This window comes from Mercenaria mercenaria, chromosome 3 (genome assembly GCF_021730395.1).
Source record: "Mercenaria mercenaria strain notata chromosome 3, MADL_Memer_1, whole genome shotgun sequence".
Lineage (NCBI taxonomy): Eukaryota > Metazoa > Mollusca > Bivalvia > Venerida > Veneridae > Mercenaria > Mercenaria mercenaria.
Window position 1 is genome coordinate 96,143,141 of NC_069363.1, and position 25,726 is coordinate 96,168,866.

The 25,726-nt window shown below is 35.0% G+C and overlaps 2 protein-coding genes across 2 annotated transcripts; both read left to right on the forward strand.

The window, feature by feature from the left end:
- Positions 1 to 23: 23 nt before the first annotated feature.
- Positions 24 to 13,797, forward strand: LOC123523957 (small integral membrane protein 7-like). Its single transcript, XM_045301755.2, has 5 exons — positions 24 to 181; positions 3,120 to 3,161; positions 5,435 to 5,484; positions 8,018 to 8,108; positions 10,590 to 13,797. Exons 1-5 carry the CDS (start codon positions 156 to 158, stop codon positions 10,603 to 10,605), a joined length of 225 nt encoding a protein of 74 aa, XP_045157690.1. The 5' UTR covers positions 24 to 155; the 3' UTR covers positions 10,606 to 13,797.
- A 6,036-nt stretch (positions 13,798 to 19,833) lies between these two features.
- Positions 19,834 to 25,331, forward strand: LOC128555799 (A disintegrin and metalloproteinase with thrombospondin motifs 10-like). Its single transcript, XM_053539371.1, has 3 exons — positions 19,834 to 20,006; positions 20,206 to 20,359; positions 24,514 to 25,331. Exons 1-3 carry the CDS (start codon positions 19,857 to 19,859, stop codon positions 24,639 to 24,641), a joined length of 432 nt encoding a protein of 143 aa, XP_053395346.1. The 5' UTR covers positions 19,834 to 19,856; the 3' UTR covers positions 24,642 to 25,331.
- Positions 25,332 to 25,726: the final 395 nt, after the last annotated feature.

Sequence of the window (25,726 nt, forward strand, 5' to 3'; positions counted from 1 at the left end):
TGAGACGCTTGGAAAATATATTTGAGCTACAAAACAGTCGTTTATTTACTCAGATCAAAAATCCACATAGCAAAAAATGAAATATTTTAAGTTTTCAACTTTATAGAACAAAGTAATAATTTATTCTCCTGGAGAGTTAAGAATATTTTCACAACATGTTTTCAGACTTGATATTATTTGGGTAAGTTTCGTTGTATTTTGAGAACTCGAAAATGTTCTGACAGTAGACAGGGCACTCAGTGGACAGATCTATACTTTCCCAAATGAGTTAACCAGGCTTTTCGGCAGTACCTTCTGGATGGCTATTCAAGCATCTTGAGCTTTTCTAGTCCAAATGATAGGACGTTTCGGGACACCGTGATAACTTTTGACTGTCGTCTCCATCATGTCCAAATATATTCTGCATATTTCTGTAAGGACATCCCCAATTGAAATCCATTGGGAACGTTTTCTGGTATATGTACAAAGTATTTATAATGATTATATCTCTGAAAATGAATTTATGTTGGCATAAAAGCATAAATTTGCCTCGCTGACATTTAATGAATGTGTACATGTTATTTGTGTTTTGTTTCAGCAGTTGAATGAAATCGGCAGTCTGTTGTTTATTGAAGGAAGTGTCTAGGGGTACGGATCTGTACCTCTAGAATCTGATTCTAGAGGTATGGATCTGTACCTCTAGACAAGCCTATTGGGGGTTTTCTAGGGGTACGGACCTCCTTTTTCTAGATATGTAGGGTTATATATATATCTTTTGTTGAAAATGAAATAAAAAATAAGACTTAACCAGTATTCACTTAAAACTTGGATCTAAATGGTTTACAGATACCAGCGTTCACCCAATGGTTTACCTTCTCTTTCAAAACCTAAATAACCGAGGAACTCCAAATGAATACACTGTTCCGTGCCGATAAGTTTGTTGTAAAATAAACTGTTGATAACAGATTTATGTGAATGAGTGCTCGTAACCCTTAAATGAATTCTATTTGAAATTCAGCAGAAAAGATAAATTAAGCATAATAATATGCACCTATTTATTTTGTAATTTAACAAGATAATGATAACTGGCACGGAACTGATTGTTTAATAATCAATTAACCAACATTAAGTAAAAGAAACTATTTGTGAAAACGTCCCTTGTATCTCGTAATGGCTACCAAATGTGTGGAAAACATAAATACCTTAAGGGTTAATTATCATTAAAAATAGTTTTTTCCCCAAGATATTTAACATTTTTTTTGTTTAATCTTTATATCTTTTTTTCTGCCAGTTCGAATCCTCATGATTTATACGGTGTTCCTCAGTTATTTACGTTTCGAAAGAAAATGTAACAAATCAGGTGAACGTTGTTATGTGTAAACCATTTAGATCCAAGTTTAAGGTGAATTCATCCATTGTTATTTCATTTTCAACAGAATTTGAAATATAAATGACCCTTAATCTGTAGAAAATCGGAGGTCCGTACCCCTAGAAAACCCCTAACAGGCTTGTCTAGAGGTACGGACCCGTACCTCTAGAATCAGATTCTAGAGGTACGGATCCATACCCCTAGACACTTGGACTTCCTTTATTGAAACCGGTGTCAGGGACAGGTTAGATATCTCCTTGCACCTGTCATATCATATTTTCCAAGATTTAAGTCTCTTATTTAAAATTATGAATTAAATTCAACCCATTTCTTCATGAATATCAATGTTTAATTCATTAAAGCAAGTAAGTCTGAACCAACATTCAAGTCTGACCAGTATGACTATGTTATGACTTTTTTGGATTTTTCAATGTCTTTGTTTGCTAAACAGTAAAATGGAGATACGGGTAAGGCTTAGAGGGATGACAACTTAACTAAAAAATATCAGATCATAAAATAAGTCATCCTGATAAGCCAAAATGAGTAAGGCTAACAATAGAATATATAGGGCACCCAGTGGGAAGTCAGGTAGTTTACCAAATGAGCTAACTGGTTTTTTTGACACTACCTAACAGATGGCTAACCTGGCCTCTACAGCTTTTCTAGGTGTGTGGTAATTAACAAAGTTAAGAATTAGGAAGTGTCTAGTCTGGTAACTGGACACTAAGCCTACATTCTAAACCAGACACTGTAATGTTCTAATTATGTGAACATTTCGACCGTTAAAGGATGACTGACCCGAGACTGGATTGTGTAATACTACATTTTATTCACTGCGGATGATACAGCTAGTGTGGTGCAGGAGGGAGGAGTTACATTTCATGAATGAGTGACCATTACATCCCTCCTATCTTCAGATTTAAAATCTAATAATATTTTCTAAGAACAAAATATATCGTGAAACTTAGTTGTAACACAAACAAAAGAAGATCATTAAACTTCAAAGAAAATATCAACATTGTTGGTTAAAAGATCTCCATCTACAGTGATGAAAACTAGATGAGGTTCAAAAGCTCTTCAGAGCTTATGTTGTAATGTTGCCTTCTAGCAGGCTTTAAATAAAACTTATCTATCTACAGTATCTGTTGTATGTGTTGCAAATTCCCACTACAGACATAACAGATATATTTGAAGTTTTAGGTGAAAATTTTAAAACTAATGCCTCATTCTTTGCTTGCAACAAAAAAGTGAAGACTTTAATTGAGTTTATTAATTCACAATATACCTAAAAAAGGAGGCCTGTATTCCTAGACAATCCCTTACAGTCTTGCCTAGAGGTACCAATACATACCTCTAGACACTCCCTGCTCAGAAGCTTCAAATCTAATCACCACAGATTTTTAAAAACAACATTATTTTTAAAGATTTGATTACAGACCTTTGATAAACCTTATTTGATAGGTTCCATTTTGGAAATGTTATAGTTTGCCACTAACACTTGTCATGAATGACATGATCATCCGAAAATATAAGCAAACACATATCAGCTGTTCATTTGGTGTTCGCTTTTCTCTTGCAAATTACATTTGCCATGAAATAGTTCCTGCAAACTTCCCTGATACAAGTTACTGTGAACATCCATCAAACATATTGCTGCAATCATATTAAATACTGTGGGGTTCTTTAAACATCTACTTAATTTATTGTATGTGTACAGTCATATATAAGTGATAAAAGTACAAAATTAATAAATATATATTTATTATTTCAGGACATTACTGGTGAATGCATGTGCTGTTGTTAACTTCAAGCTGTGAGTCATTTTTATTTGTTTTTTTCTGCTTTCCCCCACTTCCCCCACCCCACCCCCATTATTTTGTTATGCATATCTCAAATAGTATTTGATCTAGAGTCACTAAACATCATTGGAACATTACAAGACCAGTTTTAGGGACTATGTGCTTTTCCATCAGTCTGTCTGTCCATAACTCTTCCATCCGACTAGGGATTTAAATATTGCCTGGTGGTACAAATGTTCAGCTGAGTGAGACACTGTATCATGCACAAGTCAGAATACCCCCTCATAGGTCAAGGTCATACTTAAAGGTAAAAAGATTTTAGGTATTTTTTTCTTGTCTGGTCATTAGCTTTGCCCTGCATGAATTAATGTTCCTCCAATATCTGGATGCAGACATTCACCATAGCAAGACAATACACCATGTGCAAACCCCAGTGAGTTGCACATGGAGGTCAAAGGTTCACAGTGTCTATTTTGTGTCTGCTCCATAAACAAGATGAATTGTTGTAAACACTCATTCATCATCACTCTGCTCTGAGTGTGTTGACATTTTCTACAAATAACAATCTCCTTTGAAACCATTTGTTAGAAATCAATGAATCTTTGCCTAGTTATTCCTTTGGTAGTCCTCTTTCATAGATACTTATTAAATGGTTTTTACATAAGGGCCATCAGGGCAAAAATTGGAAAATCTTCAAACAACATCTCACAATCCAATGGTCTAATTCTTGAAATCATTCCATAACAATATTTCTTGGGTACAAAGAGTGATTTGTCAAAAAACATGGCCACAAGGGAGTTTAGTCACTATATTCCCTGTATGTACATAATGGGAACTTTAAAGATCTGGACCTGTATCTATACTGTGGAAACTCTTGTCAGATACTGCTGACCTAATTTTAAAATAATTTCACTCAAGTAATCCTTGACATTTTTAGCTCACCTGAGCACGAAGTGCTCAAGGTGAGCTTTTGTGATCGCCCTGTGTCCGTCGTCCGTCGTCAACAATTTGACTGTTAACACTCTAGAGATCACAATTTTGGCCTAACCTTAATATAACTTGGTCAAATCAAAGGAAAAGCTTGTTAACACTCTAGAGGTCACAATTTTGGCCCAATCTTAATGAAACTTAGTCAGAATGTTATCCTCAATAAAATCTTGGATGAGTTCGATATTGGGTCATCTGGGGTCAAAAACTAGGTCACCAGGTCAAATCAAAGGAAAAGCTTGTTAACACTCGAGAGGTCACAATTTTGGCCCAATCTTAATGAAACTTGGTCAGAATGTTACCCTCAATAAAATCTTGGACGAGTTTGATATTGGGTCATCTGGGGTCAAAAACTAGGTCACCAGGTCAAATCAAAGGAAAAACTTGTTAACACTGTGGAGGCCACATTTATGACCATATCTTCATGAAACTTGGTCAGAATGTTACTCATGATGATCTCAAAGTCCAGTTTGAATCTGGGTCATGTAGGGTCAAAAACTAGGTCACCAGGTCAAATGAAAGGAAAAGCTAGTTAACACTCTAGAGGCCACATTTATGACCATATCTTAATGAAACTTGGTCAGAATGTTAATCTTGATGATCTTAGGTCAAGTTCGAATCTGGGTCATGTGGGGTCAAAAACTAGGTCACCAGGTCAAATCAAAGGAAAAGCTTGTTAACACTCTAGAGACCACATTTATGACTGTATCTTCATGAAACTTAGTCAGAATGTTAATCTTGGTGATCTTACGGTCAAGTTCAAATCTGGGTCATATGGGGTCAAAACTAGGTCACCAGGTCAAATCAAAGGAAAAGCTTGTTAACACTCTAGAGGCCACATTTATGACCATATCTTAATGAAACTATCTTGATGATCTTTAGGTCAGTAGGTCAGGTGAGCGATACAGGGCCTTCATGGCCCTCTTGTTTCTTGATGATACTACTTTTAATTTTATTGAAATGTAAGTGTTTGATATTACCATGATATTACCAGTATGTAAAGTCCTTCAATACGGATAGACTATAGGCAGCTCTGTAAGAGAAAAAAATAATAATGCAATAAAGTCTTATTAAATTTTGCTAAATGAAGCTTTTCCTTTTTCTACTGAGATAAAAGTATTTGTTGTAATTGTAATATATAACCACTGTATTCAGAACAACACTTACTTAGGTGCTAATAGCCAAAATTTGCAAAAGCAGCATTATTCAAGACACTCTGTCTTTAGGCTCAGTCACTCAGGCATTTATGCATAGAACTGAGATGCATTGATAATTTAAATCTTGATTGTTTTCTTTGTAGTAAGCGAAAGAAAGACGAAGCATTTGAGGTAGCCGTAGAACCCAGTGTAGGTAGGTATCATATTAGTATAAACAGTGATTATCTGAGGTAACCTGGGATAGAGAGGTACCACTGGTCAAGGCTTACTTATCCAGCAAGAAGATTCAGGAATATTTACCTTAATGGCCTTTTTAGCTCACCTGTCACAAAGTGACAAGGTGAGCTTTTGTGATCGCGCGGTGTCCGTCGTCCGTGCGTGCGTGCGTCCGTAAACTTTTGCTTGTGACCACTCTAGAGGTCACATTTTTCATGGGATCTTTATGAAAGTTGGTCAGAATGTTCATCTTGATGATATCTAGGTCAAGTTCGAAACTAGGTCAGTAAGGAGAGAGTTTCAAATAAGCTTGGCTTTCTACTCAATCCTTCATGCTGTAACTATGTAACGTTTCATGTTGTAAATATATATGAATAAAATATTGTTTAAACCAACTAGGTCAGTATGTCTAAAAATAGAAAAACCTTGTGACCTCTCTAGAGGCCATATATTTCACAAGATCTTCATGAAACTTGGTCAGAATGTTCACCTTGATGATATCTAGGTCAAGTTTGAAACTGGGTCACGTGCCATCAAAAACTAGGTCAGTAGGTCTAAAAATAGAAAAACCTTGTGACCTCTCTAGAGGCCATATATTTCACAAGATCTTCATGAAAATTGGTCAGAATGTTCACCTTGAAAATATCTAGATCAAGTTCGAAACTGGGTCACGTGCCATCAAAAACTAGGTCAGTAGGTCAAATAATAGAAAAACCTTGTGACCTCTCTAGAGGCCATATTTTTCATGGATTCTGTATGAAAGTTGGTCTGAATGTTCATCTTGATGATATCTAGGTCAAGTTCGAAACTGGGTCATGTGCGGTCAAAAACTAGGTCTGTAGGTCTAAAAATAGAAAAACCTTGTGACCTCTCTAGAGGCCATATATTTCATGAGATCTTCATGAAAATTGGTCAGGATGTTCACCTTGATGATATTTAGGTCAAGTTCGAAAGTGGGTCATGTGCGGTCAAAAACTAGGTCAGTAGGTCAGATAATAGAAAAACCTTGTGACCTCTCTAGAGGCCATATTTTTCATGGGATCTGTATGAAAATTGGTCTGAATGTTCATCTTGATGATATCTAGATCAAGTTTGAAAGTGGGTCACGTGCCATCAAAAACTAGGTCAGTAGGTCAAATAATAGAAAAACCTTGTGACCTCTCTAGAGGCCATATTTTTCATGGTATCTGTATGAAAATTGGTCTGAATATTCATCTTGATGATATCTAGGTCAAGTTCGAAACAGGGTCATGTGCGGTCAAAAACTAGGTCATTAGGTCTAAAAATAGAAAAACCTTGTGACCTCTCTAGAGACCATAGTTGCAAATGGATCTCCATAAAAATTGGTCAGAATGTTCACCTTGATGATATCTAGGTCAAGTTCGAAACAGGGTCATGTGCGGTCAAAAACTAGGTCAGTAGGTCAAATAATAAAAAAACCTTGTGACCTCTCTAGAGGCCATACTTTTCATGGGATCTGTATGAAAGTTGGTCTGAATGTTCATCTTGATGATATCTAAGTCAAATTTGAAACTGGGTCAACTGCGGTCAAAAACTAGGTCAGTAGGTCTAAAATTATTAAAATCTTTTGACCTCTCTAGAGACCATATTTTTCAATGGATCTTCATGAAAATTGGTCAGAATTTTTATCTTGATAATATCTAGGTCAAGTTCAAAACTGGGTCACATGAGCTCAAAAACAAGGTCACTATGTCAAATAATAGAAAAAATGACGTCATACTCAAAACTGGGTCATGTGGGAAGAGGTGAGAGATTCAGGACCATCATTGTCCTCTTGTTAAGATGAAAGATATATCATCCTTGGTATGCTGGAAATTCTGGAATATAATTTATTTTGACCAATTTTGTAATTTTTTTAAGCCAAAATATTGATAAAGTACATTGTATTAGGTTAGTAGGTAACTTTAATTTTAAGACTTAGTATAAAATAAAGACTTTGGAGTCATTAAACAGTCCAGTAACAGCTTCTGCAGCTTCCTCAGATGTGCCCAATTTCACTATCCAGCATCAAAATAGTGTAGTGCACTCTCTTGTGACAGCTCTTGTTTCTTTAGAAGATGTAGAGGGAATTGTTGACTTTTTTCATCTCAAGTCACATAGGGGTTGATTTTGTGACACAAATAGACTTTGCTTTACACCTGAAACTCAGTGTCACACTGTATTTAGCCAGAATAGTGACTGTCTTTGTCTATGAATTTTTTGATAGGCAGTGAAAAATACAATACACATCATTTTGATGATGAATATTAGCTCACTTGATCAGCGTATCAGTCATGTTCAGTATTGGGACCTTCATCTTTGTAGAAACACACATTTATGCAAATAGGCATTTCATAATTATTTTGTAAAGTATGAAGTATGAGTTACATATTATGCGATATGATTAGAAAACAAATTGAATCAAATGCAATGAGTTACTTAGAGGTTATGTTAGTGTTGCATATGTTACAGTGGTTCAGTGTATTAAAAAATAACTGAATATTTTGCAGGAGACAAAGTTAGAGAATTTTTACTCAGCTTACGGTACTTCAGGATCTTCATTGCACTTTGGAATGTCTTCATCATGTTTTGTATGCTTGTGTAAGTATCATTATTAATACTAAATATTTTTCAGTGAAATATATCTGGTAATCTATCAAATAGTTCCAAGTTTAAACCGTTCAAAACTTGAAATAGATAGAAAATTTGTTTTGTTTGCGAGATAAAATATCTTTCACTGATGGACACCAGGTCTTGTGTTTTTAGCCCACCATCATAAGATGGTGGGCTATTCAAATCACTCTGCGTCCGTGGTTCGTCGTCCTTCCGTCCGTTAACAATTTCTCGTTATCGCATCTCCTCAGAAACTGCCAGGGGGATTTTGACCAAACTTTGTCAGAATGATGTATTGGTACCCTACTTCTGTCCCTCTGAAAATCAGACTGGTTCAACAATTTTTGAGTGAGTTATGGCCCTTTGTTTATTTTTATGATTTACATAGATTTATATAGGGAAAAAGTTTAAAAATCTTCTTGTCCAAAACAACAGGGCCTAGGGCTTTGATATTTGGTATGAAGCATCATCTAGTGGTCCTCTACCAAGTCTGTTCAGATTATTTCCCTGGGGTCAAGTATGGCCCCGTCCTGGGGGTCACATGATTTACATAGACTTATATAGGGAAAAGCTTTTAAAATCTTCTTGTCAATAACCTACAACATTCAAATTTGGACCACATGTATGGTTTTGAGTGGCAAGATGAACCTTGACATGAGTTGACCTTGATTTTGACCTAGTGACCTACTTTCACATTTCTGTAGCTACAGCCTTCAAAATTTGGACCACATGCATAGTTTTGTGCACCGAAAAAAACTTTGACCTTGACATTGACCTAGTGACCTACTTTCACATTTTTGAATGTACAGGCTTCAAATTTGGACCACATGCATAGTTTCCTGTTCCGAAATGATATTTGACCTTGATTTTGACCTAGTGACCTACTTCCACATTTCTCAAGCTACAGCCTTCAAATTTGGACCACATGCATAGTTTTGTGTTCCGAAATAAAATTTGACCTTGATTTTGACGTAGTGACCTACTTTCACATTTCTCAAGCTACAGCCTTCAAATTTGGACCACTTGCATAGTTTTGTGTACCTAAATGAACTTTGACCTTAAGATTGACCTAGTGACCTACTTTCACATTTCTGTAGCTACAGGCTTCAAATTTAGACCACATGCATAGGATTGTTTACCGAAACAAACTTTGACCTTGACATTGACCTAGTGACCTACTTTCACATTTTTGAAGGTATAGGCTTCAACTTTGGACCACATGCATAGATTTGTGTTCTGAAGTGAAATTTGACCTTGATTTTGACCTAGTGACCTACTTCCACATTTCTCGAGTTACAGCCTTCAAATTTGGACCACTTGCATAGTTTTGTGTACTTAAATAAACTTTGACCTTAGGATTGACCTAGTGACCTACTTTCAAATTTCTCAAACTACAGCCTTCAAACTTGATGCACATGCATAGTTTTGTGTACAATGAACTTTGTCCTTGAAATTGATCTTGTGACCTACTTTCAAATTTCTCAAGCTACAGCTTTCAAATTTGGTCCACATGCACAGTGTTGTGTACGGAAATGAAATTTGACCTTGAGCTAGTCAATAAGTCTTGAAATTTGGAACACTCAAAAATGGCACATTGGTGGGTGCCAAGATCACTCTGTGATCTCTTGTTTCTTGGGGCTGTGCCAATAGTGAAATACTGCATCTGTGAAAAATATTTCGAGCATACACTGAAACAAACAATAATCCTCTATATAATAGTGCTGAATAGAGGGCAGCTGTTTCATAAAAAATACAAGAAACAAGTAGTTTGTAGCTTACCTGAGCTATTATATTCACTCTCCACCGGTCCGTCCACACTTTTCTTCAAATGACATCTCTGAAAATACTGGTTAGAATTACACCAAGTTTAGTCAGTGGCATTCTGGCATGGTCCACTATTAAGGTTTTTCAAATGTTTCAGCTAAAAATAGGAAAACCTTTTAAATTACTTCTTTTCATGACTCGCAGGATGGATCTTCATGAAACTTGGTCTGTCTGCTCCCAAATTTGTTCAAATGGGGGTGCTTGATTCCACTACTAAATTCCCTCAGATCATTCTGTTTTGTTAAAAGAAAAAGGATTGCTAGGGGGCAGGGCTAGTTTTCCCTATATGACTGGAAAACTTGCAAAATCGTTTCTGCTGAAACCACTGGCTCGATTTTGAAATTATTTCATAGCATTGTTCCTTGTTTTAAAGATATCCGATCCAGCTAGGAATATCAGGCTAGGGCCATCTTGGCTCTCTTATTTTTTATTTTTAAATAAATGTAGTAATAATTTAATAAATTTAAATCAATAGCCTGCTAAAGTTGCAAGTTATTCTGTTATTTGTTCAGAATGAGTACAGAAAGAGGTAGTGAGATTGTGTAATTTATGTAAAAAATGCTCAGATTGTTTAAAATCTTATTTAAGAACACTTCTGTTTACTGTTGTTGTTAGAATACATTGTAAATGCTTTTCTTATTTCAGGTTTTTTGGTCATTGAAAGTGGATAAAGAGTGAAGATGATTTTATCAGTAGAGAGTTGATATCTTGAAATTTGACATATAGCAGGCCTTGTGATCCTTGTGTCTAGAATTATTTACAAAAACATACTTAAAAAGTTCTGATGTGAATAATTTATGCTATAACGTTGATAAACATATGTATTTATAATGGTCCTGTAATATATCCAGGGTCTGTCATATTAACCCAAGGTCACAGGCCAAGGGTTGATACAACAGATCCAGGATGTATTACAGCCTCTTGTTTATTGTCAGTTTTATAACTTATTTAATACAGGATCACAGTAAAATGTTTTTACTTAAATGTATGACATTCTAACACGATCCGCAGCAATTGCTATATAAACATATAGCGAAATCGCCTATACATGAATTTACGATAAAATATGGTTGGCAGTTACATTTCACCCCCCTATGATTTTAACATAAGAGATTCTACTTCAGTTCCATTACATACGAATTATTTCAGGGCCAAACGGTTGAAAACAACATTTCAAAAACATAAATATAATAAAAAGTCATACTGACTTATGTGTAGGTCCGTAAAACACGTTCTGATCTCTACGAGCGATTCAGTTAGCTCAATTATGATTCAGCGGTGACGTCATAAATGTATGACATAAAGTATGACGTCATAATGATGTGACGTCATATAAAAGTTAAGCTCGTCACTCGTAACACAGGTTCAACTCGCCTAATTTGATGATTCTGTTCATAATTAGTTTGCGGGCTGTTAGATTACTAATTTATGAATACTTCTCAAAATTCTAATAAAAAAGAAGCAAATATCTATACGTTCCATTGGCTATGCAACACTTTCTAACCATAGGGGGTAAATTGTAACAGCATATGACCCGAATGACGTATTACGCTGAAAATGTAGTACTGTAAAATGCGAATTATTTGCGTTGTTAGAATTGAAATAATAAATATGTTCCAATGATTTTATCAATTAATAAAACATAGGCAGTCGTTTGGATGCGAATAATTAAAACACTCATGCTAAGCACTCGTGGTTTAATTATTACGCATCCAAACTCCTGCCCATATTTTATTAACTGATAAAATATAGGAACAGATTTATTATTTCTTAAATAAAGTATTTGTATAAAAACATTTCTTCAGCAATTACATTTTGATTGACATGTGTGGCTGTTCCATAGAAATCACACAGTAACAAATGAAAGACTGTCTTAGGCTGGGCAATACAAGTAACATTTGCGTGCCCCATCACTACCAAACTGTCAGTGCTTAAAATGGTATAATCATGTAATTAATTGTGTGTTCTATGCATCATTATTTTTATGGATGCTGGAGCATGGCAAGACTCAGCCGTGGCAAGTTGCCAGGTGAAACACCCAGATAGTCATACATAGCATTTTAGTGCTTACTGCCATACTGTAACTTAACTTTAAGTGTGATATAAGGCCCTTGATGAAAAACTTTGTGTTTTAGTTATTATTAAGTTAAATGTGCTTTTTATATAGTAGTATATTTTTGTACATGAAATAATGATTATATTACACGTTTTTGTTTAGGTATTTGTTTTACTGTAATTGTTTGGAATGCAAGATTAAAGCTGCAAAAAATGGAAACTTTATTTTGTTTAATTTATTTAAGTTGTTCATAGAATTTATTCCTAAGATATGTTTGCATGTGTCTAGTGTGAACTTTGAGAAAAAGTGGGAAAATGTTACAGAATTGTAAAAAAAAAAAACAAACAACTTTAATTTATTGTATGTGAGGCATTATGGGTTACGAAGACTTATAAAGTATTAAACCCTTGATATCAGGTCAGAATTATATTTCCCTGAAACATTTGCTCAGTTATAATTATTGTATCCATTTAAATTGGATTCTGCTGTTCTGGGAGTAAAATAAGAAAGACTTTGGGAAAAAGGGAAAATTAAATTTAATTTATTTGCTCTTGATTACATTTCTAAAGGTATTAACTATAAGTACATGTGAAATACAAGTAATATTTTCTTAAAACTGTGAATGTGAGTAAGGTGAACCACAAATGATATACATTTGTAATTCATTTAAGTATAAAGGACAGAGTTGTGTAGACTTGGACCTTTGATATATGTGATAAGTTAATGTGTATTATTTTCACTCATAGAATCATTAGACATTTTTATGGCTGAATGATATAGAGAATATTAGGTTACTTTCCATCTGAATTTATGTTTATCCAACAAATTGGAGAAAGTTTTATCAACCCGAAGGATAAACTGGAGTTCAGATATTGTTCCATGTTCATTTTTCATAAATATTGAATGTGATATATCACTGGAAAGTTTATTTCATCGTCTTTTTTCTCAATTTCTTTATTTCTGTTAGATTTAGTAATATTGCCTATTCATTTTTTGTTCTATCTTCATAAAGGTCATTTTTCTAAATTGGCTTGAAGTGAACCGCTCCTGTAGAAACTGGTTCATTACTTATCATTTGCTTCATCCATGTAGATTGTACCATTATTTTTCTCATTTTAAACAATTACTGTTAAAATACATGAATAATAATGTATACACAGTCATACAAGAGGGCCATTACATGACAAAACGTGCATTAGTGACAAAAGATCGAAATACTGTAATAAAATATTCATAAGTAACAGTTTTTTTACCTTTCTGAAAATTTGAAGAAATTATATTCACTATTTCAAGATTTTCAATGCTTTTAAGTTACTGAAGGCATTTAGATAAGTGACCTCAAGAACGACGATGTATATCTCATGTCAAAGTATGTATATCTTTAGCTTAACATCATACATTTGAATATTTAAGAGACAGTTTAAATTGATTTCACTGAAAAATAACTTGACCATGTATTTTTTGTTTCATCATTGATCTTTTATCTATTAGCCTCTGTATTCTCATGATGTTTTAGAATTTAGGTTGCCATGACAACACAAATAAGGTATATTTGTAAAATATGCTAGAGTAGGATTTGCCTTAGATAACTGAACTACAATACACTAGTTTTTGCGTGAACACAAATAAAGCAATGATTTTTCAGTATTTTAAACTACTTATTATGCAATCACCACAGGTTTTCTCATGGAATGGCCAAAGTATTTATATGTATATTATTGGGGGGCTTAAAGTATAAAGTATATTGTGAAATGTTTTTTTATAAAGAAGGGTATGGAAATTAAACTAAAAAACAAGTTATATCTTGGTGTATCTTTCAGCCAATTAACCCTTATCATGCCTTTGCGCATTCTGATGAAGATCTGCACTGTCTGCCATTCAGTTAAGCACCCCTTTAACAGTTAATGGCACTGTCAAAATTGAAAGATGAACAAGTTCATTATAGAAATTTAGCAGAGTAAGGGTTAGTGTTGTGTTGGTGTTAGCCTGTTATTAGCTCATCTGATTTTTAGCTCACCTGAGCACAAGTGCTCAAGGTGAGCTTTTGTGATCGCCCTGTGTCTGTTGTCCGTCCATTGTCAATAATTTGACTGTTAACACTCTAGAGGTCACAATTTTGGCCCAATCTTAATGAAACTTGGTCAGAATGTTACCCTCAATAAAATCTTGGACGAGTTCGATATTGGATTATCTGGGGTCAAAAACTAGGTCACCAGGTCAAATCAAAGAAAAAGCTTGTTAACATTCTAGAGGTCACAATTTTGGCCCAATCTTAATGAAACTTGGCCAGAATGTTACCCTCAATAAAATCTTGGACTAGTTTGATATTGGGTCATCTGGGTTCAAAAACTAGGTCACCAGATCAAACCAAAGGAAAAGCTTTTTAACACTCTAGAGGTCACAGTTTTGGCCCAATCTTAATGAAACTTGATCAGAATGTTACCCTTAATAAAATCTTGGACGAGTTCGATATTTGGTTATCTGGGATCAAAAACTAGGTCACCAGGTCAAATCAAAGGAAAAGCTTGTTATCATTGTAGAAGTCACATTTATGACTGTATCTTCACGAAACTTGGTCGGAATGTTAGTCTTGATGATCTTTAGATCCAGAATGAATCTGGGTCATGTAGGTTCAAAAACTAGGTCACCAGGTCAAATCAAAGGAAAAGCTTGTTAACACTCTAGAGGCCACATTTATGACTGTAACTTTATAAAACTTGGGCAGAATGTTAACCTTGATAACCTTTAGGTCAAGTTCGAATCTGGGTCATGTCGGGTCAAAAACTAGGTCACCAGGTCAAATCAAAGGAAAAGTTAGTTAACACTCTAGAGGCCACATTTGTGACCATATCTTAATGAAACTTGGTCAGAATTTTAATCTTGATGATCTTTATGTCAATAGGTCAGGTGAGCGATACAGGGCCTTCATGGCCCTCGTGTTTGAAAAAAAAAGATGAGCTATTGTCATCACTTGCCTGGTTAAGTTTTATGTTTACGTCAGCTTTTTAGCTCACCTGTCACATAAGTGACAAGGTGAGCTTTTGTGATCACCCTTCGTCCGTCGTCTGTGCGTCCGTGCGTGCGTCAACAATTTCTTGTCTGCACGATAGTGGTTTCATTTATGATTTTATTTTAACCAAACTTGCACACAACTTGTATCACCATAAGATCTCGGCCCCTTTCTTGAACTGGCCAGATCCCATTATGGGTTTCAGAGTTATGGCCCCTGAAAGGGCCAAAATTAGCTATTTTGACCTTGTCTGCGCAATAGCAGCTTTATTTATGATTTGATTTTTACCAAACTGGCACACAACTTGTATCACCATATGATCTTGGTTGCTTTCTTGAACTGGCCAGATTCCATTATGGGTTCCAGAGTTATGGCCGCTGAAAGAGCCAGAACTAGCTAGTTTGACCTTGTCTGCACAATAGCAGCTTCATTTATGATTTGATTTTAACCAAACTTGCACACAACTTGTATCACCATAAGATCTTGGTTCCTTTCTTGAACTGGCGAGATTCCTTTATGGGTTCTAGAGTTATGGCCCCTGAAAGAACCAAAATTAGCTATTTTGACCTTGTCTGCACAATAGCAGCTTCATTTATGATTTGAATTTAATCAAACTTGCACAAAACTTGGGTCACCATAAGATCTCAGTTCCTTTCTTGAACCGGCTAGATCCCATAATGGGTTCCAGAGTTATGGCCCCTGAAAGGGCCAAAATTAGCTATTTTGACCTTGTCTGCACAATAGCAGTTTCATTTATGATTTGATTTTAACCAAACTTGCACACAACTTGTATCACCACAAGATCTTGATTCCTTTCTTGAACTGGCCAAATTCCATCATGGGTTCCAGAGTTATGGCCCCTTAAAGGTCCAAAATTGGCTATTTTGGCTTTTGCAGCCATATAGAGACTTCATTTATGGTTTTATTTGATACAAACTTCCAAAATATCTTCAACAACAATAAATCTTAGATTCCATGACAAATCAGATCCAATCGTAGCTTCCAGAGTTATTTTATATCTGATTACCTCCCCTGATTGTAATCAAAATGGATTTATATCAGTAAGTACTTATAGGACTTATTTGAAATTTCATTATTGTCATTAGTTGGACTGAGACAATCAGGGTAGATAACTATGGACTGATTTTATGTCAAATTACCTCCCTTTATTTCAAATTAAAATGGGTATATCTCTGTAACTAATGAAGATACTGATCTGAAATTTCATTAATGTCAACAGATTTATTTGGCAGAGCCTTCTTTTGTTCACTTACAATATTATTTTTTAGCTCGACTATTCGAAGAATAGTCTAGCTATTCTACTCACCCTGGCGTCGGCGTCGGCGTCGGCGTCACACCTTGGTTAAGTTTTTGCATGCAAGTACATACAGCCATCAGTTAAAGGCATATAGCTTTGAAACTTATTTTTTCTTTTTCTAGGTCAATTACCAACCTCTCTGGGTCAAGTCCCATAACTCTGACATGTATTTTGAGCAAATTATGCCCCCTTTTGGACTTAGAAAATTTTGGTTAAAGTTTTACATGCAAGTTACTATCTCCAACACTAATGCAGATATTGATTTGAAACTACACATGTGTCTTCGGGGTTATACAACTAGTTGATAGCAGTAAGTCCCATAACTCTGACTTTCATTTTAACCAAATTATGCCCCCTTTTGGACTTAGAAAATTCTGGTTAAAGTTTTGCGTGCAAGTACATACAGCTATTTCTAAAAGGCATATAGATTTGAAACTTATTTTTTCTTTTTCTAGATCAATAACCAACCTCACTGGGTCAAGACCCATAACTCTGACATGTATTTTGAGCAAATTATGCCCCCTTTTAGACTTAGAAAATTTTGGTTAAAGTTTTACATGCAAGTTACTATCTCCAAAACTAATGCAGATATTGATTTGAAACTTCACATGTGTCTTCGGGGTTATAAATCTAGTTAATTGCAGCAAGTCCCATAACTCTGACCTTCATTTTGGCTAAATTATGCCCCCTTTTGGACTTAGAAAATTCTGGTTTAAGTTTTGCGTGCAAGTACATACAGCTATTTCTAAAAGGCATATAGATTTGAAACTTATTTTTTCTTTTTCTAGATCAATTACCAACCTCTCTGGGTCAAGTCCCATTACTCTGACATGTTTTTTGAGCAAATTATGCCCCCTTTTAGACTTAGAAAATTTTGGTTAAAGTTTTACATGCAAGTTATTATCTCCAGAACTAATGCAGATATTGAATTGAAACTTCACATGTGCCTTCGGGGTTATAAAACTAGTTGATAGCAGCAAGTCCCATAACTGATATGCATTTTGGTCAAATTATTCCCCCTTTTGAACTTAAAACTCTTTTGATATTTAACCTTTTTGGGTAATATTTTCCTGCTTCTGGGACAATATTTCGAATAGTCGAGCTTGGCTGTCTTACGGACAGCTCTTGTTTAATTACTTCCCTTTTACATTACTATAAATAGCTTATTTTTAGTAACTTTTTTATTATTGGCCGTAGGGAAAAACCGAGACCACCTTTCTGTGGTACAACATGGATGGTACCTCCAATTTTTAGGTGCATTTTGACATATCTGTACCTTGTAAGAATTGTTTTTTCTTTTTGGTTAAATTTCTTCCCTTTGTTGTTCCTGTCCTTTGGACTTAAATATTTTTACTGAGGACCTTCTTGTCCTCAAGTGCAATGATAACAGGTGAGCGATATAGGGCCAACATGGCCCTCTTTTCTCCTAAACTATCAAAGGTATTGCTTTGAAACTTGCAACACTTGTTCACCATCAATAGTTGACCCTGTACAGCAAGAAACATAACTCTATCCTGCTTTTTGCAAGAATTATGGCCCCTTTTGGACTTAGAAAATATTAGATTTCTTGGTTAAGTTTTATGTTTAGGTTAACTTTTCTCCTAAACTTTCAAAGGTATTGCTTTGAAACTTGCGGCACTTGTTCACCATCATAAGCTGACACTGTACATCAAGAATCATAACTCCATCCATCTTTTTTCAAGAATTATGGCCCCTTTTGGACTTAGAAAATCAGATTTCTTGGTTAAGTTTTGTGTTTAGATCAGCTTTTTCTTCTAAACTATCAAAGCTATTGCTTTAAAACTTGCAACACTTGTTCACCATCATAAGCTGGCCCTGCACAGCAAGAAACATAACTTTGTCCTGTATTTTAGAATTATGGCCCCGTTTGGACTTAGAACTAAGCTTTGAAACTTGCAACAGTAATTTACCATCTGACAAGCTGACTCTGTACAGCAAGAAACATAACTCCATCCTGGTTTTTGCAAGAATTATGGCCCTTTTTGGACTTAGAAAATCATGGGTAGGACAATATTTCTATTATACAGAGACAAAATAAAATCAGATGAGCGTCTGTTTTTTATGCCCCCAGGCATATAGCGATTGAACTGTCTGTCCGTTCGCCAATACAAACCACATTGCCTACAGCCTACATAAATGACACAGTTCAGGTTATACACGCTCAGCAAACCTTATGGCAAGACCTACAAGTTGACCTATATATAGATGACCTTGACCTTCATATGATCTTCACCGTTAAAATTCCCAAAATCATCTTTGGTCATACACCCAAGACATGATTTTGCGATTAGAAAATGCAGCTCCTTGTTTCCCTATCATGTCTGTTCAAAGTCAAGATATAGTCCTTGAAGCATGTAGTAAGTTCGTTTTAGCCATTGATTGTGGCCTGTCATGATGACCCTAGATTGCTCACTAGTTGTTAACAGCTCAGACAGGTATAAAAAAATTGTGGGAACTAGCCACTAGCATCCATGTTTTTGTGCCCTCCTCCCTCCCGTGTACTAGTAGAGGATGAATTTCGCGCCTTGTGTGGTTGCGTTTGCTATAGGTAAAGCGCCTTTGAACGTGTTTATCATGAAAAGAGCGCTATATAGATCTGGTGTAATAATAGTAATGATAAAAGGTCTCTCTCCACCATCAAAAACTGAAAAGATGACACGTGACGTGATCATAAGCTCAACATAAGCAAAAACGAAAATGATTTTTTTTTTAAAGTTAATAGTAGCATAGAGAAACAAACATTATTTTCAGTAATTTTTGTAATTTAAAAAAAATGTTAATGCTTCAGGTGTTCTGCACGTTTGATACACCGGAAAAGATGGCGTAACGCCATTTATCCGGAAAACTTAGAACAAAGCCTGGATTCGGCTAAAACATCCGATACGTTAAATAATTCAAGATAATGAGGTCAAAATGTTTCAAACAAGTCTAGCAAAAAATCAAGCACAAGGTCCTATCTTTTTTTATTTGCTGAATTGCCAACGTATATTCTAAAGCTTTGAAAAATCATGGTTTAAACACAGGCACGGGTCCAGTGTTTATTTTTTTATTATTATTATTTTATTTTTTTGTTTAATATAAAAAATCCCTTTTTTCACACAATTAACCTTTTATATGTTAGTCAAATGAAAAAAAAAATCGATGAACAAAAATCCGGTCACACTATCATATACATTCCATATATATGATACTCTGACCGGATTTTTTGTCACCGATTTTTTTTTTTCATTTGACTAACATATATAAAGTATATTTGTTTGAAAAAAAACATATTTTTATATCAAACAAAAAAATATACACTGGACCCGTGCCTGTGGGTTTAAACAAATTCTACATTGTGGAAAATATTTCGATCCGAACGTAAAGAACTACCCCAAATTAAGAAATCGACGTAAAGAAATTACAGGGCATAATAAAAGGTTTGAAGTGAGAAATAAGTAGTGGATATTTATGTTTCACTTTGACTAAACCTTTTTCCAGTGTTCTAAGCGATGTGGGCGTGGAGAGATGGTCCGCCATGTTTATTGCATGACAAGTGACAAGGGAATGTATCTTGATGACAGCGAATGCGAGACCAGCCGGAAACCAGCAACGATCGCCACGTGCGTCAAGATGGCGTGTCCTCAGCCACAGTGGTTCGTCCATGAATGGACAGAAGTAAGTAGATTTTATAAAACATGTAATAAGTGTAGGAATTGAACTTGAACCAAGCTCTGGATGGATGAAATATATCACAAAAGAAACTAGTTTAAATTGGATGATCAATTTTGTACATAATCTCTTATCTACAAATACGTATACATAATGAAAGGTATGAACATCAGTTCAACAGTTTGTCCTTTATCTTTACCTGTAGTGTGCAGGTCGATGCGAGGAAGGTTGGCAGCGACGTCAGGTCGAGTGTAAGACCCACGATGGTGAGATCAGTGATCAATGTGATCTCAACAGCCGTCCTATAGATGCGAGGAGGTGTGAAATGTCTTGCGAGGAAGAACTGGCTACACAGGATGGTAGGTGCTGTTGTTATATGTTACTTATAAGCTTATGACGACAAACAATGTTAGCAGTAGAAGGTCCTGACTGGAGTATGAAGTGGATATACAGAAACAAATATATTTTGACAATACGTTTTCAGAAAGAATTTGTGTCTGAGATGACAGGTTTAAATATATTTGCACTTAACAGTCTATAGACTACACCAAAAAGATTATTTTGGACAGATTTTTAAGGTAGTATGCGCCCTTTGTCGAGATTTTTAAAAAGTCGTCGGATTCCTTTCAAATTTGGATTAAATAAACGTGATACAACTGCCCTTGGTTTTATGAAGTTTTGTTTTATTCTGACGTCGGTACCATAGCAACATAATGACCTCAAAGCGCCATCTGCCGGCTCTAACTGAAATCGGGGTGTTTCTGTCTTTTTTCGTTGTATCTTTTTTATTAGTGCATCAAAGTTTAAAATTCAAAGTACACTGAAATCACGAAGAAAATATCTATGAAAACATTACTATATATTTGTCGTTAATTCTCCGAGTGGGTGTACATCAGTAAAAATGCAACGTCAAAACGTTATAAACGTACCTGTTTTTAACACACTGTTGCATCTTTGACTGCGTACAAAGAAAAAACGGCGCGGTAATTTTTTTTTTTAGAAATTTGCTGTGAATTCCTCTATCATTTCTGCACAAAATGGACTAATAAAAAATATACCTTCTTGATTTAGATTTTGCATAATTCAACTCAATTTGAAACGCGGCGCATTGAGCGTGTGACGTTATTATTGAGGATTTGTTCTGATCTCCGTGTCTTACCCGTTTGATGAGCTCATAAAATAAGGCTGTTAAATACGGGAAAAGTACATACACATTAAAGTGCACATAAAGGTATTCCTGAGAGGGCGATATGCAAAATGTTCACCGCGAGATATATGAATATCGACCGAGGCGCCATAATGATTCACACATGCACTTGCATGGACAGTCGCCGGTGTATATGAGAGACTTACTGGAGGTGTACGTGCCAACTAGAAATCTGAGGTCAGCAAATGCAGCAACAACCCTTGTGCCACAAAAAAGTCGACTGGTTACCTACGGGGATAGAAGTTTCAGGGTTGCAGCCGCAAAACTATGGAACTCTCTCCCTGACAATCTCAGAAAAGATTCATCACTTAATTCATTCAAAAGAGCTCTCAAAACACACCTTTTCAAAATTTTCTACAACACATAGATACCAACTGTGACTGTTTCTACTCATAATAAATATGCCATTGTTATTTTTGTAATACAGAACTACAGCAAGTCATTCGTCGCTGACGAAGATCTCTTAACTGTACAATTCATCATGTAATTAACTAAATTGACAATCCATCTTTTATTTCATCATGTCACATTTTAAGGGTTATGACGTTCTATGTGTGTGTTTTTCGCAAGACTTGAGTTTCACTTGAAATGTGTGGTATTTCTATCTAAAACAGTACATGATGGCACCATTTACCGGGAGGTTGAACCACTATATGCAGCCCGTCTGGGCGTACCAGATGTTTAAAGCACTGGTATTGGCAATAGGGGTAAAACGACCTCAGGGGTGGGGTGCGCGGTCATGGCTGTTTGTTACAATAAGGCTGTAAATATTATCATTGTTCATTTATGATATTGTTGTTATTTTTTATTATTATGTACAACGCCATTGAAAATATCATTTATAAAAAAGGCGTTTAATCAAATTGTTCAGTTTCAGTTTTGTGATTGCATATGTCATGTTTTGTTATTTTCCTACATATCTGCGATGTGTCACATGTTTAATTGTAAAGCGCCTTTGAACGTATATTACATATGAAAAGGGCGCTCAACAAATCTGGTATAATAATAATAATAATAATGCACAAACACCAGAAAAGTTCATTTAATCTTAAAGTATCTATAAACGCTTCGTATGAAAATGTATTATCTCAGTCTTTTTATCAATGCGAAAGTATAGATATCTCAATGGGAGATATGAAAAAATAATATCACATGCATAGAAAACCAAAATAGCGTAGTTGCGTATGTGATATGAAATTAATGCATCATATCACTTGCAAATAAATTGAAAATAACGGCTTTGCGCAGGAGTTATAAAATCACTGGTGGGTATGATATATCATTCGAGTTAAACTAATGGAAAATTTGCATTGGATATTTACGTGAGATAAAATAATATGTAAATCTTGCTCTCACGAGAGGGTGATATAAAAAAGCCGATCGTCGATGAAATGACAAAAAAAAAAAAGACAAAATAAAAACGCACAGGTATATTGAATGATTTTCAAGAAAATTTCATTTTTCCCCCTTTATTTCTCATAAAAGTGAAATAAAGGCTTGATATTCTTGTTCAGAGTGGTGAACGATTTTCATGTCACACTCTCGAGTGCAATATTTTATTATACAGACAAAAATCGTCATAAAATAATTATGGGACGAACAAAAACCCATATGGTATATAGTAGTAACTGGGTGAAAAATGTGCTTCCGTGATTCAGTCGAAAGAAGTCTCTAATAGATTAATCAGAGAATAATTCTTTAAGACTATGTGACTTTCATTCTTATCTTTTCCTACTTACCTTGTTCAAACTATGATGTATGTATTAAATTTGTACATGTATTACTGTGAATGAAATATAAACTAACAAATTGATCATAATTTTCCCATTTTTCGTGCATTTCCGCGTCAACCGGGGGCAAAATGCGCATTATTTAACTCATGAAATGAATTTTACATGAAATAAGAAACTTTTCATGCATGTTTTCGAGTTGTTTGCTTAAAAATGAAAGCAGGGTAATTATTTTACAGTTCGCGATCTTAAATGCGGCAATATGAGGGTACCATGATTTCAGTTGACTTGTATTTCATTGCAAACTATTCAACACCCCTTTTTCTTTTCGTTTTCTTGTGTGGATATCTTCTGGAAAAAATAGATCTACGACGGGGTGAAAATCTAGAAATTGTATTAAATTTGTTGAATTTTATACGAAACAAAGAAAAAATTCTTTTATTGTTATGTACCCTTTGGGCATGTTCTGTTATCAGCCAGCGCTCAATGCAAGCGACCGCTAGGATTCAGATTACTTTCATCAGTGAGTCGTAGCGCATAAAATTCGTGCATGTGATATTTAAATGTTACCCTCAAAATTGATATCACTGCGCATCGTTATACGCATGTTTGAATAAATATACGAAACTTATCCCTCTAAACTGGTTATCCTTGTGTCCCCGATACCGGGTGATTTTTTTTTTGAAAAATATTTCCTATGCCTTGTATCATCATTTTTTTTCAGTAAATCAGTTACGTACTAACTAGCATTTTATTTTTACAATAGGACGCCTAATTTAGAGGCGTTCTACTGTTCTTGCACTGTTCTACTCTCTACCGCGATGACAAATAGAAATAGCTTGTAATATTGGAATAAAGTTCTTTATTCACTTCTTAAATATGTTTGTTACCATCACAGTATTGACAATGGTCTGTTGTCTTCCTTAGATAAATCATATTACGTAAACTGACGGACAAGACCGAAGATAGCCGATATTCGTAGTATGATACATTTGAGGAAGACAACAGACCGTTGTCGAAATTGTCATGGTAACAAACATATTTTAGTAGTGAAAAAAATTATTCCAATGGATTACAACTACTAAATGAACAGCTTCAAGAATAGCTGGTTGTGGTAGATAATTACTGTTTTTTGGGTGTTTTTTTTTTCTTTCTAAATATTATAACGACAATACTGTTTTTTTGTTTGCTTGTTGTTTTTTTTTTTAAATATTATAACGACAATGAAATGTCCGTAAATTGAAGTGTATGTGTGTTGTTTTCATTGGTTTATATCCAACATAATTGAACAGTTTTCGTAAGTTTTCATTTTAAACATTTGTGTTAGTGTTTGGATATCGAAATTTTAAGAAATTAAACTGATATGAATCACTGCAAAGTGAATTGATAAATATTTGAAGTTACACAAATTCATATCGAGCTGAATTCTGAAAAATCTAAATCGAGAAGGTATGTTTTTTATTAATCCATTTAGTGCAGAAATGATAGAAGATTTCACAGCAAATTTTATAAAGTTCTCTTACAAATGTTTAGAGATGCGAACAATATGTATATGTCAAAATTTATTTTATTTCAGAGTGCATTGACAACTACAACTTTGCATATTGTCCACTGGTGCTAAAGTTTCGATTCTGTGACAGGGAGTATTTCTTGAAGATGTGCTGTAAAACCTGTCAAATTTCTGGCGCTGCAGGGTACAGCTAATGAAAACCACACTGTTAGTACAGCTAGAAAATTAATACGCAAACCCGTTAGCGATTTTACTTATATTAGTTGAGTGGTTGGAGATGAGTGTGCTTTTCTTGTATGTTTTTGGCGCAAACAAACATTATGTAAACATGTGCTACGCTTTAACTGTCATAATTATAAAACTGACATGTTACATTATTTTATATACCATTTCATAATTGTCGTCTCTTTACAAATACTTCGAGTAAAACACCTTTTTGAATTGAAGCTTTACTTGTGTTTTAAAGACTTCCAGGTATGAGGTATCAACAATGAACATGTGCTGTATTTTAGGATATTTGTGGCAGTGGCCAGTTTTGTAATATGGCCCAGGTACGTCTTTTAATAAGATTGGTATATGTAGTTAAAATGGTTATTTATGATGTTTATAGAACAATGATAATGACGATAATGATAATGTATAAGGATTCCTGCGGACTAATACTGGTGTGTAAAATGAATAAATGCCTGAATCGAGTTTTACCAGCTCCGTGTAGACGGCCGGGTCTAACATTTTATCTGAGGAAACTGAAGTCAGACGAAATTGAGACGGTCATCCATCCATCCGTCTAGATTCAGCTCAAGTTCGCAGAAAAAGTAGGCCTAAACGGTTCTGTGACACTATTTTGCCTCATAATTTAGTGTCCTGAAACGGGAGTTTTACTCGTTTTTGGTGGCTGCTGCCACCAGTGTTAAAAAGAATACTCTGTTTGAGAAATCTTGTCAGTTCTTAAGACCATCCTAACAACACAACCAAAAATAGTTCCAGGCTTTCCAGGGAAATAATTATCTACACAACGTGCAGAATATGCAATGCTACAATATATGCCTTATTACCATTTTTAATGTAAATTCGGCAACTAAAATCAATACAAACTGAAGCTAACGTTTTAATTAAAACAACCACGTGTATGAATACAAATATGCAAATTTATGATCACGTGAATAAACATTGACCTTATGTAACCTGAACTGAGCGATGATATTGATTAGCTATTGCATAGTACTGCCCTAGAGGTCACGTAGCTTATAACGTAGAAAAGGTAGAAATCTAGCCGGGA